The following is a 16113-nucleotide window of genomic DNA, read 5'->3' as shown; positions in this document are numbered from 1 at the left end:
TCCCTATTGGTTGTTTTTAGCATATTTGTCAAATATTAGTTGACTATATATGCATGAATTTAATTCTGGGTGCTCCATTCTGTTCTATGTCTGTTTTTATGTAGTACCATACTGTTTAAATTACTATAGGTTTATAGTGTAGTTTGAAATCAGGAGGTGCGATGCCTCTGGCTTTGATTTTCTTTCTCTTGATAGTTTTGGCTACTAGGAGTCTGTGGTTCCATACAATTTTTAGAATTGTTTTTCTATTTCTGTGAAAAATGCCATTGATATTTTGATAGGAATTGCACTGAGTGTAGATGTCTTTGGGTAGAATTGACATTTTAATATTCTTCCATGAGCATGGGATATTTTTCCATTTGTTTGTGTCATCTTTATTTTCTTTCAACAAAGTTTTTATTTTTGTTGCACAGATCTTTTACTTCCTTAATTAAATTTATTCCTATATATTTTCCTGTTTTTGATTCATTGCGAATGGGATAATTTTCTTTATTTCTTTTTCAGATGTTTCATAGTCAGTGTATAGAAATGCAACTGATATCTGTATGTTGATTTTATATCTGGCAACTTTACTGAATTCGTTGATTAGTTCCAACAGTTTTTTGGTTGTCTGAGATTTTCTACATATAAGATCATATCATCTGTGACAATTTTACTTATTCCTTTCTGATTTAGATGCCTTTTATTTCTTTGTCTCATCTAATTGCTCTGACTAGGGCTTCTGATAGTACAAGATTGGTGAGAGTGGGCACCCTTGTCTTGATCTTAGAGGAAAATCTTTCACTGTTGAGTATAATATTAGCTGTGTGTTTGTCCTATATGGCCTTTATTATTTTGTTCCTTCTATACCCTATCTGTTGAGGGTTTTGTCATGAAAGGATGCTGTATTTTGTCAAATGCTTTTATCTGCATCTACTGAGATGATTATGTGATTTTTATTTTTAATTTATCGATGTGCATAGGTTAAACCCAGGGATAAATTCTACTTGGTCATTAAGAAGGTGTGCATCCCAGGGATAAATTCCGTTTGGTCATAAAAAAGTTGTAATCCTTTTAATGCATTATTGAATTGCTTGCTAATATTTTGTTGAGAATTTTTACATGTATATTCATCAGGGATATTGCTTTATATTTTTCTTGTAGTGTCCTTATTTGGCTTTGGTATCAGGGTAATGCTGGCCTCATAGAATAAGTTTTGAAGTGTTCCCTCTTCATTTTTGGAGGAGAGTTTGAGAAGTATTAGCATTAAATCCTGTTTAAACTTTGGGAGAATTCACCAGTGAAGCTGTCTGGTTCTGAGGTTTTCTGTGTTGGGAGGTTTTTGATTACTGATTTAATGTTTTTACTTATTATTGATCTGTCCAGATATTCTATTTCTTACTGATTCCATCTTGGTAAGTTGTATGTTTCTAGGAATTTATCCATTTTTTTCTAGGTTACCTAATTTGTTGGCATATAATTATTCACAGTAGTCTTTTATGATCCTTTGTATTTCTGCAGTATCAGTTATAATGTCTCCTCTTTGATTTCTGATTTTATTTGAGTCTTCTCTTTATTTCTTAGTTTAGCTAATGTTGGGTCATTTTGTTTAGCTTTTCAAAAAACAGCTCTTAGATTTGTCGATTGTTTTTCTGTTTTTCTGGTCTCTTTCATTTTTCTGCTTTCAAAAAACAGCTCTTAGATTTGTCGATTGTTTTTTCTGTTTTTCTGGTCTCTCTTATTTTTCTGCTGATCTTTATTATTTACTTTCTTCTTCTAACTTTGGGCATAATTTCTTGTTTTAGTTCCTTGAGGTGTGAAATAAGGTTGTTTGAGATCTTTTCCCACCAGTTTTGTGATATATAGCACTGTGTAAGTTGAAGGTATACAACATAATGATTTGACTTACACATATCATGAAATGATTACCACAATAAGTTTAATTAACATTCATCATCTCATATAATACAAAAAAAAGAAAAACAATATATATTTTTTTCTTTAGATGAGAGCTCTTCGGATTTAGTCTCTTAACAACTTTCATATAAACCATGTAGCAGTTAACTGTGATCATCATGTCATACATCACATCCCTAGCACTTATTTATCTTACACCTGGAAGTTTGTACCTTTTGATTCCCTTCACCTATTTCGATGCCCAAATACCTGCAACCACCAATCTATTCTTTATATCTATGAGCTTGATTTTTTTGTTTGTTTTGATATTTAGGTTCCACATAAGTGAGATCATACAGTCTTTCTCTGACTTATCTCAGCATAATGCCTTCAAGGCATATCCATGTTATTGCAAATGGCAAGGTTTCATTCTTTTATTTGGCTGAGTAGTATTCTATTGTATATATATACCACATGTTCCTTATCCATTCATTCATCAATGAACATTTAGGATGTTTTCATGCCTTGGCTATTGTAAATAATGCTGTAGTGCCCATGGGTATCTTTTCAAAGATTAGTGTTTTCCTTTACTTTGGACAAATACTCAGAAGTAGAATTGCTGGATCACATGGCAATTCTATTTTTAGTTTTTTGAGGAACTTCCATACCTAAAAAGTTATCACTAAGACCAATGTCAAGGAGCTTACCATCTATGTTTCTTTTAGGAGTTTTATAGTTTCAGGTCTTATATTTAAGTCTAATTCATTTTGATTATTATTTGTGTATGGTATAAGATAGTACTCTAGTTGCATTCTTTTGCATGTGGCTGTTCAGTTTTTCCAGCACACTTATTGAAGGGACTGTTCTGTCCCCATCGTATTCTTTCCTCCCTTGTCATAAATTAATTGACCATATATATGTGGGTTTATTTCTCGGTTCTCTATTACATTTCATTCATCTATGCCAATACCATACTGTTTTGATAACTATAGTTTTGTAATATAGTTTGAAATCAGGAAATATGATAACTTCAGGTTTGTTCTTTCTCAAGATTACTTTGGCTATTTTGGGTCTTTTGTGATTACATACATATTTTAGGATTGTTTGTTTTATTTCTGTAAAATATGTCACTAGAATTTTGGTATTGATTATATTGAATCCGTAGATCAATTTGGGTATTATGGACATTTTAACAGTATTTTTCCACGGGCACAAAATATTTTTTCATTTGTTTCTTTCTTTTTCATTTTTTTCAATTAATGTCTCACAGTTTTGAATGTACAGGTTTTTCACCTCCTTGATTAAATTTTCTTATATATTTCTTATATATATCTTTTTGATGTAATTGTACATTTTTTTCTTAATTTTTATTTCTCACAGTTCATTATTAGTGTATAGAAATGCAACCAGTTTTTGTATATTGATTTTTGTATCCTGAAACTTTACCGAATTTATTTGTTGCTTCTAACAGTTTTTTGGGTGGAGTCTTTAGGGTTTTCTATATATAATGTTACCTACAAATAGAGGCGCTTTTACTTTTTTCTGAATTGGATGCCTTTTATTTATTTTTCTTGCCTGATAGTAAACATCCTTGTCTTGGTACTGATCTTAGAGCAGGGATCCCCCAATCCCCGGGCTGTGGACCGGTACCGGTCTGTGGCCTGTTAGGAACCGGGCTGCACAGCAGGAGGTGGGCGGCGGGCGAGCAAACAAAGCTTCATCTGTATTTGCAGCTTCTCCCCAGCGCTAGCATCACTGCCTCAGCTCCACCTCAGATCGTCAGGCATTAGATTCTCATGGGAGCACTGGTCCCAAAAAGTTGGGGACCACTGTCTTAGAGGAAAAACTTTTGGTTTTTCACCGTTGAGTATGATATTAGCTGTGGGCTTCTTATATGTGTCCTTTATTATGTTGAGGTACTTTCCTTCTATATCTAATTTGTTGAAAGTTTTTACCAGGAAAGGATGTTGAATTTTGTCAAATGTTTTTTCTGTGGCTACTGGGAAGATCATGTCATTTTTATCCTTCATTTTATTAATGTGGTGTATCATATTGATTGATTTGTAGATGTTGAACCATTCCTGCATCCCTGGAATAAACCCTACTTGATTATGGTATATGATCCTTTTAATGTATTGTTGAATTTGGTTTGCTAATATTTTGTTGAAGATTTTTGCAATTATGTTCATTAGGAATATTGGTCTGTATTTTCTTTCCTTGTAGAGTCCTTGTTTGTTTTTGGTATCAGGGTAATAATGGTATAGTGAAATCAATTCAGAAGTGTTCACTCCTCTTTTATATGTTGGAAGAGTTTGAGGAGAATGGGTATCAATTCTTCTTTGAACGTTTGGTATAATTAACCAGTGAAGTCATCTGGTTTTGAACTTGTCTGTTGGGAGGTTTTGGTTACTAATTCAGTCTCCTTACTGGTAATTTATCCATTCATTCAGATTTTCTATTTCTTCAAGATTCAGTCTTGGAAGATTGTATCTTTCTAGGAATTTATTCATTTTTTTTCTAGGTTGTCCTATTTGTTAGTGTACAGTCATCCTTAGTAGTCTCTTATAATCCTTTGTATTTCTGTGGTATCCGTTGTAGCATCTCTTTCTAATTTTATTTTTGACTTCTTTTTTTGGTAAGTCAAGCTAAAAGTTTGTGTATTTTATCTTAAATAGCTTTTAGTTTTATTGATCTCCTCTATTGTCTTTCAGTCTCTATTTCATTTATTTCTACTCTGATCTTTATGTCCTTCCTTCTGCTAACTTTGGGCTTTGCTTTTAATTTTCTAGTTCTATGAGGTATAAAGTTAGGTTGTTTGAGTTATTTTTTTTTTATTAACATAGGCATTTATTGCTATGAATTCTCTCTTAGAACCACTTTTGCTGCATCTCATAAGTTTGGTATGTTGTATTTCCATTTTCATTTGTCTCAAGATATTTTTTTGATTTGATTTATTTTTTTGACCTATTGGTTGTTTAGGAGCATGTTGTTTAATTGCCACATGTCTGTGAATTTTCCACTTTTCTATTGTAATTGATTTCTAGTTTCACACCATTGTGGCTAGAAAAGATGCTTGATATGATTTCAGTCTTCTTAAAATTATTAAAGCATGTTTTGTGGCATAACGTATGTTCTATGTATACTTGAGAAAAATGAGTATTCTGTTTTTGAATGGAATGATCTGTAAATATTAAGTTCATCTAATCTGATGTGTAGTTTAAGTCCAGTGTTTCCTTATTGATTTTCTGTCTGGATGATCTATCCATTGATGAAAGTGGGGTGTTGAAGTTCCTTACTAATATTGTATTGCTGTCTATTTCTGTTAATATTTGCTTTATAGATTTAGCTGCTTCTAAGTAGGGTGCATATATATTTACAAATGTTATATTCTCTTGTTAGATTGATGCCTTTATCATAATGACCTTTTTTGTTTTGTATTGCAATCTTTGTATTAAAGTGTTTTGTCCAATTTAAGTATAACTACCCAGATTTCTTTTGGTTTCCATTTCCATAGAATCTTTTTCTATCCCTTCATTTTCAGTCTCTGTGTCCTTAAAGCTAAAGTTAGTCATATAGTTGGATCTTATTATTGTTATATTTAGTAACTCAGCTACTCTATGCCTTTTGATTGGAGAAATTAGGCAATTTACATTTAAAGTAATTATTGACAGATATGGGCTTAATGAAATTTTGTTAATTGTTTTCTGGCTCTTTTGTATTTCCTTGGTTCCTTTCTTCTTGTTCCCTTTCTTTGTGATTTTCTGTAGTGGTACACTTAGATATATTTATCTTTTGTATATTTATTATGTTTTTATTTGTGGTTACCATAAGGCTTACATAAACATCTTAGAGTTATAATAATTCATTTTAAGGTATGTTTCTAGTCCAAAAATTTTTTTAAATTTGTATACAGTAAAACTGAATTTCATTCTTTTGGTGAGCATTTCTATGAGTTTTAACATCTATGTAGTTTTGAGTAACTGTCACCACAATCAGGGTACAGAATAGGTCCATCACTCTCCAAATTTTGTCATGCTGCCCCTTTGTAGTCAGTCCCTTCCCCCAACCTCAACCATTGACAATACTGACCTGTTTTCTAGTCCCATCATTTTGCCTTTGCCAGAATGTCATATAAATGGATCCATACAGTAAGTGATTGCTTTTTCACTCAGCACGGTGTCTTTTATATTCATCCATATTGTTGAGTGTATCACTAGTTCTTTCCTTTTAATTGCTGCATATCATTCCATTGTATGAATGGACCAGTTTGTTTATCCATTTGCCCACTGTGAGACATTAGGGTTGTTTTCAGTTTTTGTCGATAGTTAATAAAGCTGCTATAAGCATCCATGAACAAGTTTTTTATGTACAAGTTTTCAATATTTTAGAATATATACCATAAGTAGAGATGCTTAGTCATATGATAAGGGTGTGCTTAACTTGGTTAAGAAAGTGACAATTGTATCAGAGTGGCATTCCAGAGTGGCACTTTGCATTTTTACCAGCAGAGTATGAGAGAGTTGCTTTACATTCTCACCAGCATTTGGTATTGTCAATTTAAAAATTAGCCATTTTAATATAGTGGTATATCATTGTAGTTTTACTTTGCATTGTAGTTTTACTAATGATGTTGAACAGCTTTTTTTGTGCTTGTTTGCCATTTGTATATTTTCTTCGAAGTGTGTATTTGTCCATTTATTTTTCAGTTTTAATGAACTTTTTGGGGAGAATAATTTTAGATTTATAGAATATTTGCAAAGATAGAACAGAGTTCCTATATACCCTTTACCTAGTTTCTCTTAATGATGAAATAGTATAGCTATGATTCATTTGTCAAAATGAAGAGATTAACCTTTGTATGACACTGTTAATTCCAGACTCTATTCAGATTTTGCTAGTTTTTCCGCTAATGTTTTTTTTTTTTTTTTTTTTTGCTGCTCCATGATAAAATCTAGAACATCTAGAGTTAAAATCTTCTTTCCTCATTGTATAAATCCCTTGGGTATCTTCATCTTCTTGGAGAAGTCATACCCAGAGCCATTCTGCTCCAGTCTGGACTGATCGATTTCTAGATACCCTCTATAGTTGCCACCTTGAGATTTCCCTTTACCTCTATCCTGGGGATTCCCTTCACCTCCCTCTTGTGTTGATCTCTCATTTTCTGGATCTTATGGCTCTTTCATGGCTTTAACTTTCTTGGCTTTCTATCTCATTTTGGTAAAACACACGTTTTTGGATCTTTCAGATAAAGGGAAGATAAAAATGATTTTTGCATAGGTAAATTTATTCTATCCTCACATTCAATTAGTTTTCCTGGGCGTGATTGTTAATTTTATATATCATCTTGGCTAAGGTAGAGTATCTAATTATTTAATCAAATATATTATCTAGGAATTGCTGTAAAAATATTTTGTAGATGTGGTTAAAGTCCATAATCAGTTTAAGTAAAGGAGATTACACTTGATAATGTGGGCGGGCCTCATCCAATCAAGTGAAGGCCTTAACAAAAACTGTAGGTTCCTAGAAAATAAGAAATTCTGTCTCAAGACCGTTTCCAGCCTGCCAAACTGTCTATGAATTTCAGTCTTGCCTTCCCTGAAAACTGTATGAGCCAAGTTCTTAAAAATTTGAAGTATCTATGTCTGTGTCTCTCCTATTTCTCTGGAGAAACCTAATAAACAGGGCATAGAATTATAAATTAGAAATAAAATTCTTTCAGAATTTTTAAGGCATAGCTTATTGGTTTCTAGCTTACAATGCTGCCACTGAATAATTTGGTATAATTCTTACCCTTGAGCCCTTTATATAAAATTAGTTTTTACCCCCACAAGTCTTGTAGAATCTTATCATCTCTAGTGGTCTGAAATTGCATGGTCAGGTTCATTTTCATCCATTGTGCTGAACAGTCAGAGTACCTTTCAATTTGGAAATACCTGTGCTTTAGTTCTGAGAAGTTTTCTTATTTCTTTGAAGGGTTCCTCACCTCCATCTTTTCTGTTTTCTATTTCAGAAAGTCATATTTAAATATTGGATCAAATGGAATGGTCTTCAAGTTTATAATTTCTGTTATCCCATTTTTAATCTCTTTGGGATATTTCCCCAACCTTATCTTCCAATCAGCCTCTTAGTTTCTAATTTCTGCTATCATACTTTTATTTCCAAGAGCTCTTATGTTTCCTGAATGTAGATTTGTGTAATAGCATCTTGTTTTGTGGATGCCATATTATTTATTGTTTCTGAAGATGTAATGGTAATTTTTGTTTTTAAGTTCACTTATTATATCCTTGTTTCTCCCAGCAGCAATTTTGTTTGTATATTTCAGTCTCATTTTAGAGAATTTCCTTCGATAGCTTGTGATCCTTGGTTGGATGTTCATTAGGAGTGGGGACTAAATGCTGAGAGCACTGCAGGGGGTGGAGGGGAGGTGTTGTAGCTGAACTTCATTGTAGGGCACTCTGGTAAGGCAATTGTTGGGGAATTTCCAATATGTTATGATCTTTAAATTTTCCCCTTTGGTAAGGTAACCATATAATTTGTGGTCCAAAATGGAAGATTTTTGAGAGCCAATACTGTTACATTGCCTGAGTGTCAGGAATAAACTCAGGCTATTCTAGGCAAATTAGGGGATGATCACCTAATTCCTAAGAATGATACTTCTCAGAAAATTCTTCCATGTCCAGTATGGGTCCTTGAAGTCAAACTGTCTGCATCTGGGAGCTGGGTGGAAGAAGAAGTCTGGGATTCTCATCATTCATCTTTCAATGTGCATGTTTATAGCCCCAAATGGGAAGCTATGTCAATCAGCAATTGAGTAGAAAATTTTGGAATATTTATACAATATTTATACTACTCAGAAATGAAAAAGAATGAGCTTCTATTCACAACAAAATGAATGAATTTCATATAGTATTGAACAAAAAAATTCGGATAGAGTGTATACTGTATGATTCCATTTATATGATGTTCAAGAATGGGAAAATCTGATAGAAGTCATAATAGTGATTATTTTGGGGGCATTGATGGGAAGGCATCAATCTCATCAATGACACTGATGGGGAGGAAGCATGAAAGAGTCTGTAGGTTACCCAAAATATTTGATATCTTGCTCGAGGTGCTGGTTACATGGGTGTTTACAGATATAAAAATTCATTGAACTATATAGTTAATAATTGTGCACTCTATTGTATGTAAGTTTACCACAATTATTTTAAAAAAGTACAAAGTGTTGAGGTTTTCCGAGACCAGTGAGATGACACAACAGGCTGGCCAAAGGTGATGGTGGTTGGGGTAAAGGGTTGGGGAATCATAGACAGCTTCATGACATTGAAATAACATTTGAATTAGGTCTTAAAATAATGGTTAACATTTCATGGATCAAGGTCATTGTGAATTTGATGAAAATTACAGTCTTCCTCGTCACAAAAGAAAAATCCCTCATATACACAAAAGCATATCCTACTTGTGTATATTATTTTGTAGTCCTATTATTATCCATCCGTGGCCCTCCTAGGAATCAGTGGGTCTTGGGCTAAGGACCCCTGCTTAGATAAATGGGTAGGTTTACAAATGGAAGGGCGAAAAGTAGAATTCCAGCTAGGTAAACTCCTGTAGTGAGGGAAAGTATCTGCAAGTACATATGAATACTAGGGCGAGAGAGGCAAAGAATCCTCAGTAACCCCCATGAGTAGAATTACCTGTTGACATGCCAACACAGGATAGATTCCCAGCACCAGCTCTGCAGGCAAAATTACTACTTGTGCTGAGTAACCATGGCTCTAGGCTATATTTACAAAAGTGAATACCACATTTGCTTACAAGATTCAGCTTGCTTTCACTTGAAGTATTTTACACTGAGCATCTTACTCATCAGGAATATCTTTCTGCAGCCTTGGTTATTTTGCTTTCTAATGATTTTTTTCAATGTGTGGTTATATAGCCTCTTAAGCCACTGCTGCTTGGGACATTTCATGAGATGGTGTCGATGCATTAATTAAAATATTTGTTGACCCTTTCTACTGAATCCAATCTATGAGAGAAGTATACTTCTCACGCCTTTGACATCAGGCTTGTCAATATCATTTGCATTGGCCAGTGGAATGTGATAAGTACTGTAAACCACATTTAAGCAGAAGCTTTAAGAGCTCCCATTGCTTGGTTCTACTATCAGTTTTTTTTCCTTCTACATAAAAGTGGTATGTTCTACATAGGAGCTGCTCTGGGTTTCCTATTCAGAGATTTTGGGATGTATGTATGTATGCATGTATTCATTTTACCACAGCATAACATGGTACAAGCTGACTAGTACACCAGGACATTTGGGAAAGTCTTGAACAAGTTGAGCAGAACCTGTTGCTGATTCTTTTCTCAGGGCCCAGAGAATTTTCTCTCCCTTTTCATCTGTCATGAGTCAGTTAGTTTAGGATTTTAGAATATCTAAAAATGAGGAGTGTTGAAGTTATTTCTTTTTAATTAGTGGAAGGAAATACAAAGACCATAAACCATCAGAATTACTGTAGTACCACAATTGAGAACAAAATATTTTATTTCTCTCAATAAAACTATAGTTTACAATAGTATTTACTAAATAAATTATATAATTTCTCTTTTACAAGCAATAAACTAAATCACAAATATTTCAAAGACAACGTATGTACACGACATAAGGCCTTTTATAAATAGCTTTGCTTTTTTCATTTCACTAGTAAACAGTGAAAATATCTTTATAGAAGCTACTTATCTATAAAGTATATGCAGACCTATTGTACTGATCTTTTTATGAAACTAATTTAAACTTTTAATGACATGGGCTATGATTATAATTTTGCAAAAGCAGAATTTATACTTTATTTACCATTTTTGCACGGATGGGTTTTTAAAAAATATATAAGCAGATTACATATGTTGCTTATGTATAATCACTGGATACATGCAAAATGAAATAATGCAAGTGTCAATAGGAAAATAGCACTTTCAAGTCCAAAAAGGTGATTGGCAATGGTAGAGAAAGCAGCTTAAATATAGTTCATGCAGTTCTTCACAGTTCAGCAAGCAACAGCAAATGACAGAATATTGTGGTATTTTTCACATCACATCTGCTGATCAGCCCATGGACCAAGGCTCTGGATATCTCGCAAACGCCTAAGTCCAGTTGATTATTACTCTCTGCGTCGTGGGGTTCAGCTGAATTCCTTTGAGTAATTCTGGAGTGGAGGAACTTCTCCCACGACAGTGTGCATGTCTCACCCATCTGCTTAGGCGGTCACCATTTTCACTTACTGGGAGAAAGAGAAAGAAAGTGGCTGTAAGACTTAGTTTTGGCATTGATTTATAACTGCTCCTCACGAGAAGGAACACAAAGCACATTATTTCTCCCAGTGACTTGTGCCTGGGAAATGTGCAGGTCGAAGTGGAAGTGCATGAGGTTGGGATTCTTTGGCAATGATTAGCACAGCATACGCTTCTCTGGTGGATCTGCAACACGTTAATTACATCAAGGCTTATCAAGTTCCTACTAAATAATAGCACTGGTAGGGACTTGGAAGGAAGCAATGCTGGCTAAGACACACTTCTGCCCTTCACGTGCGCAGGGCTTTGGGGATGTGCGGTGGTATTTCAGGCCTGAAGCCAATCAGAGCAACTTGAATATGGTTTTGAACTCATGAATGCTGTGTTCAGTTTAAAACACTATCCCTGTGGCCAGGGAGTAAAATATGTCCAGCAAGTATTTTTCCTAAAATAATAACCGTTTAAGGTCAGAGGCAGCTAATTCAACCTGTGAGAGTTGTACTAAAATATATATGGGGAAGCAGTACTATGTTCAGTCTTTAGAGACAGACACTAGGTTAAATCTACTGATTTCCTAATTATTATAGCTGTAGGACATTATGCAAATTACTTAATCTTTGTACCCTATTTGTTTTATCTGTAAAGTGGGGGCAATAAACCCCACTTTATAGGGGAGTTCTAAGGGGTAAACTTTTCTATGGAGAGATAGTGTGTGTGTACACATATATGTATACACACATATACAATATATAAAACTTACATACATATCATTTAGCACAATGCCTGGCATATGCTAGTGCTCCCAAAATAGTTAAGGAGGTTGGAGCTGGATCAGAGATCATGTGTTCCAACACCTTTATTTGGAAGCTGAAAAAGCTTGACTCCAAAAATTATTAGGAGAAAAACTATGTCAGAAAAAAAGAAAAGAATTTTATTTAAAAATGAGTATTTTATCACATAATTTGAGGTTATTATTTGTAATTTTTATTACCACTTTGTTTAATAGTTTAGATTGTTCCCTCTTATTATTTGTTAGAGATTTGCCTACTTAAATGCACAACATGCTTAAACTGTTATTCAGAAATCATCTTTCAGAAACAGCCTGAGTGTTAGGTGTTGTGAGCTACAGCAGTGGGCAAATGGAAAATTGCCCACATCTTCAGGAGAGATGTCTTTAAGGTGGACTTTATTTAGGCTCAATTTTATAACTTTGATGTGTGATGCATCAATCAGTGACATAAAACTCACATAGAATGATAAGGCTAACTAGATTTGAGGCCTGCTTTCTTAAAACCAAAAAACAAAAGTAGTTGATGGTTCTGTTCTGCTGGTCCTATAAATCACAAATCGGGTCTGTGTCTGGTCTCTAATGCCAGACTGAGAGGAACATTGACCAATTTGAGTCATGCCTGAGAAAATCCACCAGTAAAGGGCTCCAAATCCAGGACTTCATGGGAATGGCTGAAGACTTGGACTTTTTAGTCTAGAAAGTAAGACGAAGAGATGGGGCATAATAATCATCTCTGAATATGTGAAGGCTATCCATGGGAACAAAGGATTAGATACTAGTTTAGTCCTAGGATACCTGAAAGTGTGACACTGTCATCAACAATAGTGGCACAGGTGGCCATGACCCTCAGGTTGGGGGCTGAACTATCATAATGCGTGAAGTGAGTAGACAGGTGAAGCTTCACTCCTCCCAGTCTCCCTCCACATCAAACATCCTGATACTCACACTCATGTCCTCCCCCAGCACATGGGCCCAATCTGCCATTTGTTGAGACCCAATGAGTGAAACTAAAGGGCTCCAAGACCAGAACCTGGATAAATGTATGGAAGCCAGTTTTGCTTTAACCTGGAAGTGCTTTCTAACCAGAATAAAGAAATAAGTAGTCACTGAAGGAAAGGCAGTTGCTATCACTGGGAGTGAAGCTGAGGCTGACTGGCCTCTGGATAGAGCCGAGGCAGAAAGCTCTATGTCCTATACCCGGCACCCCAAAAGGCACTTGATACGTGGTGGCCAATGGAGAGGTTGGGAAGTTATGGCTGGGCTGTGTCAGATTATCACAAAGTTCCATTTCAACCACAAGATTCTATTAAATACTGCTTGTAAATTTTCTTGGTAGTTTACATTTATTTTTTTATTTTAGTATAGTTGGTATACAATATTATATTAGTTTTAGGTGTACGGTATAGTGCTTTGACATTTTTATACCTTACAATGTGACCACCCTGCTAATTCTAGTAATCATCTGTCACTATGTAAACTTGACCACAATATTATTGACTATATTCCCCTTTACTACTTTTTCACTCATCCCCCTCCTCTCTGGGAACCATCCCTTTGGTCTGTTTCTATGAGTTTGTTTTCATTTTGTTTTGTTCATTTGTTTTGGATTTTTAGATTCCATATGTAATTGAAATCATATGGTATTTCTTTCCCTGACTTATTTCACTTAGCATAATACCCTCTAGGCGCATCCATGTTGTCGCAAATGGCAGGATTTCATTGTTTTATTGCCACATAATATTCCATTGTATAGATGCACCTCATCTTCTTTATCTATTCATCTATTGATGGGGATACCTAGGTTGCTTCCACATTTTGGCTATTGTAAATAATGCTGCAGTGAGCACAGGGGTGCATATATCTTTATGAATTAGTGTTTGGATTTCTTCTGATAAATAAAAGAAGTGGAATTTCTGGGTCATATGGTAGATCTATTTTTAGTTTTTTGAGGAATCTTCATGCTGTTTTTGTTAACTTATTGGGGTGACATTGGTTAATAACATAAGTTTCAAAAGTACAATTCTATAATATATCATCTGTATATTGCATTGTGTGCTCACCACCCAAAGTCTAGTCTCCTTCTGTCACCATATATTTGACCCTCTTTACCCTCTTCACCTTCCTCGCACCCCTCTTTCCCCATGGCAGCCACCATATTGTTATCTGCATCTGTGAGTTTGTTTGTTTTGTTACTTTGTTTTATATCCCAGATATGAAGGAAATCATGTTATTCTTGTCCTTTTCCATCTGACTTATTTTGCTTATTAGCATGATACTCTCAAAGACCCATCCATGTTGTCATAAATGGCAGTATTTCATCCTTTCTTATTGTTGCTGATTAATATTCCATTGCGTATATGTGTACTATATCTTCTTTATCCATTTATTTATTGGTGAACACCTAAGTGCCTTCTATATCTTGGCTATTACTTGTAATGCTGCAGTAAACAAAGGGATGCCTATATCTTTCAAATTAATGTTTGTTTTCTTTGGCTAAATACCCAGAAGTGGAATTATTGGATTGTATGGCAGCCCAATTTTTAATTTTTTGAGGAACCTCCATAATGTTTTCCATGGTGATTGTACTAATTTACTATCCCACCAACAGTGTATGAGGGTTCCTTTTTCTCCACAAATCAACAAATACTTCTTATTTGTTGATTTATTGATAGCCATCCTGACAGGTGTGAGGTGATATTTCATTGTGGTTTCAATTTCCATTTCCCTGATGATTAGTGATGTTGAGCATCATTTCGTATGTCTGTTGGCCATCTATATGTCACCTTTGGAGAAATGTCTATTTAAGTCCTCTGCTCATTTTTAATTGGATTGTTTGTACTTTTGGTGCTAAGTTGTATGAATTCCTTATACATTTTGGATATTAACCCCTTAATGGATGTATCATTTGCGAATATCTTCTCCCATTCAGTAGATTGTCCTTTAGTTTTGTTGGTTTTCTTCGGTGTACAAAAACTTTTTAGTTTGATGTAATCCCATTTGTTTTTTTAGTTTTGTCTCCCATGCCCAAGGAGATATATCCAAAAAGATAGAATGATGTCAGAGTTTACTATGTTTTCTTCTAGGAGTTTTACAGTTTCAGGTTTAACATTTAAGTCTTTAATCCATTTTGAGTTTAATCTTGTATATGCTGTAGGAAAGTGGTCCAATTTCATTTTTTTGCATGTATCTGTCCAGTTTTCCCAATGTCACTTACCGAAGGGGCTGCGTTTACCCCATTGCATATCCTTGCCTCCATTGTTGTAGGTTAATGGTATAAGCAAAGATTCGTATCTGGGCTCTCTATTCTAATTCACTGATCTATATATCTGTTTTTATGCCAAAGTACCATACTGCTTTGATGATCCCTTAGGGGTGATGTTCTTTTTTAACTACAGCTACCTCAGGGTTCAGCCCTAGGACCCCATGGAAGCAGGATCTTTTCCTGTCTGGTGTCTAAGCATCATCTCATTTTGGTTTCAAGTAGAAATTGTTTGCCAAAATCCCTCTGAGTAAAGCATTTTTCTCCAGGCTATTGTAGGTAGTAAGTCCCTTATTTCCTTTTCTTATACCAACTCCTGTTTCCATCAGCAATTCCTGAATTATTTTCCCCAGCCTTGCTCTATTTCCTTTCTATTTTTTATTGTCTTATTCTTTTGGCTGATGTTCCTTCTGTTGCTGTGAGAGCATCGACTGGTCCTGCCTCACCACTCATTTCAGTCTAAACTCACAGCATCACCAGCCATGCACATGAAGGCTTCACAATGCTTCACCCTGACTCTGGAGTCCCCTCCATCTCAGGGTCACTAGATTGCCCTGTGTTTGAAATTCAGGGATTTCTGAGGATGCAGCTCTGTGAAATCTTTTTTCTTTATCCTTTTACCTAAGGCTCTATAGTTACATTTTATTATATTCATATCTACCTCAGATTGGAGGTTACTTTACAAGGCGCAGTCACTTGGGGATAGACCGGAGTGGGAGTTTTCGCCTTTGTCCAGTAGCAGCAGAATCCAAAAGCACGCCATTTTCTTGAGAAATGAAACAACTACACACGCTGGTGCTGTAGCAATCAGGACCCGGTGTATGAATGGAGTCAGACTGCACTGCTATGGGATTCCATAGATGGAGGGAACTTAAGAGAACCTTGGGTCCAAATTTCCTACCTT

At 35.0% G+C, this 16113-nt stretch overlaps 1 protein-coding gene and 1 long non-coding RNA gene across 7 annotated transcripts in view; one reads left to right on the top strand and one right to left on the bottom strand.

Moving 5' to 3' along the window:
• LOC112485004 overlaps positions 1 to 16113 on the top strand; it is a 40546-nt gene that overhangs the window by 3238 nt on the left and 21195 nt on the right. The gene's annotated exons all lie outside the window — the stretch shown is intronic.
• Positions 10400 to 16113, bottom strand: part of PIP5K1B (phosphatidylinositol-4-phosphate 5-kinase type 1 beta) — a 285086-nt gene continuing 279372 nt past the window's right edge. For 4 of the 6 annotated variants that reach the window (XM_015594528.2, XM_015594529.2, XM_006918403.3 and 1 more), the window contains one exon: positions 10400 to 11150. In XM_015594528.2, coding sequence (XP_015450014.1) covers positions 11148 to 11150 — 3 coding nt within the window. In that variant the 3' untranslated portion in view covers positions 10400 to 11147. The remainder of the gene's footprint in view (positions 11151 to 16113) is intronic. The other 2 variants (XM_025051410.1, XM_025051409.1) reach the window with 1 other exon arrangement.

This window comes from Pteropus alecto, unplaced genomic scaffold, assembly GCF_000325575.1.
Source record: "Pteropus alecto unplaced genomic scaffold, ASM32557v1 scaffold95, whole genome shotgun sequence".
Taxonomy (NCBI): Eukaryota; Metazoa; Chordata; class Mammalia; order Chiroptera; family Pteropodidae; genus Pteropus; species Pteropus alecto.
The sequence above is the reverse complement of the archived record's forward strand: the minus strand, read 5'-3'. Positions and strand labels throughout refer to the sequence as shown.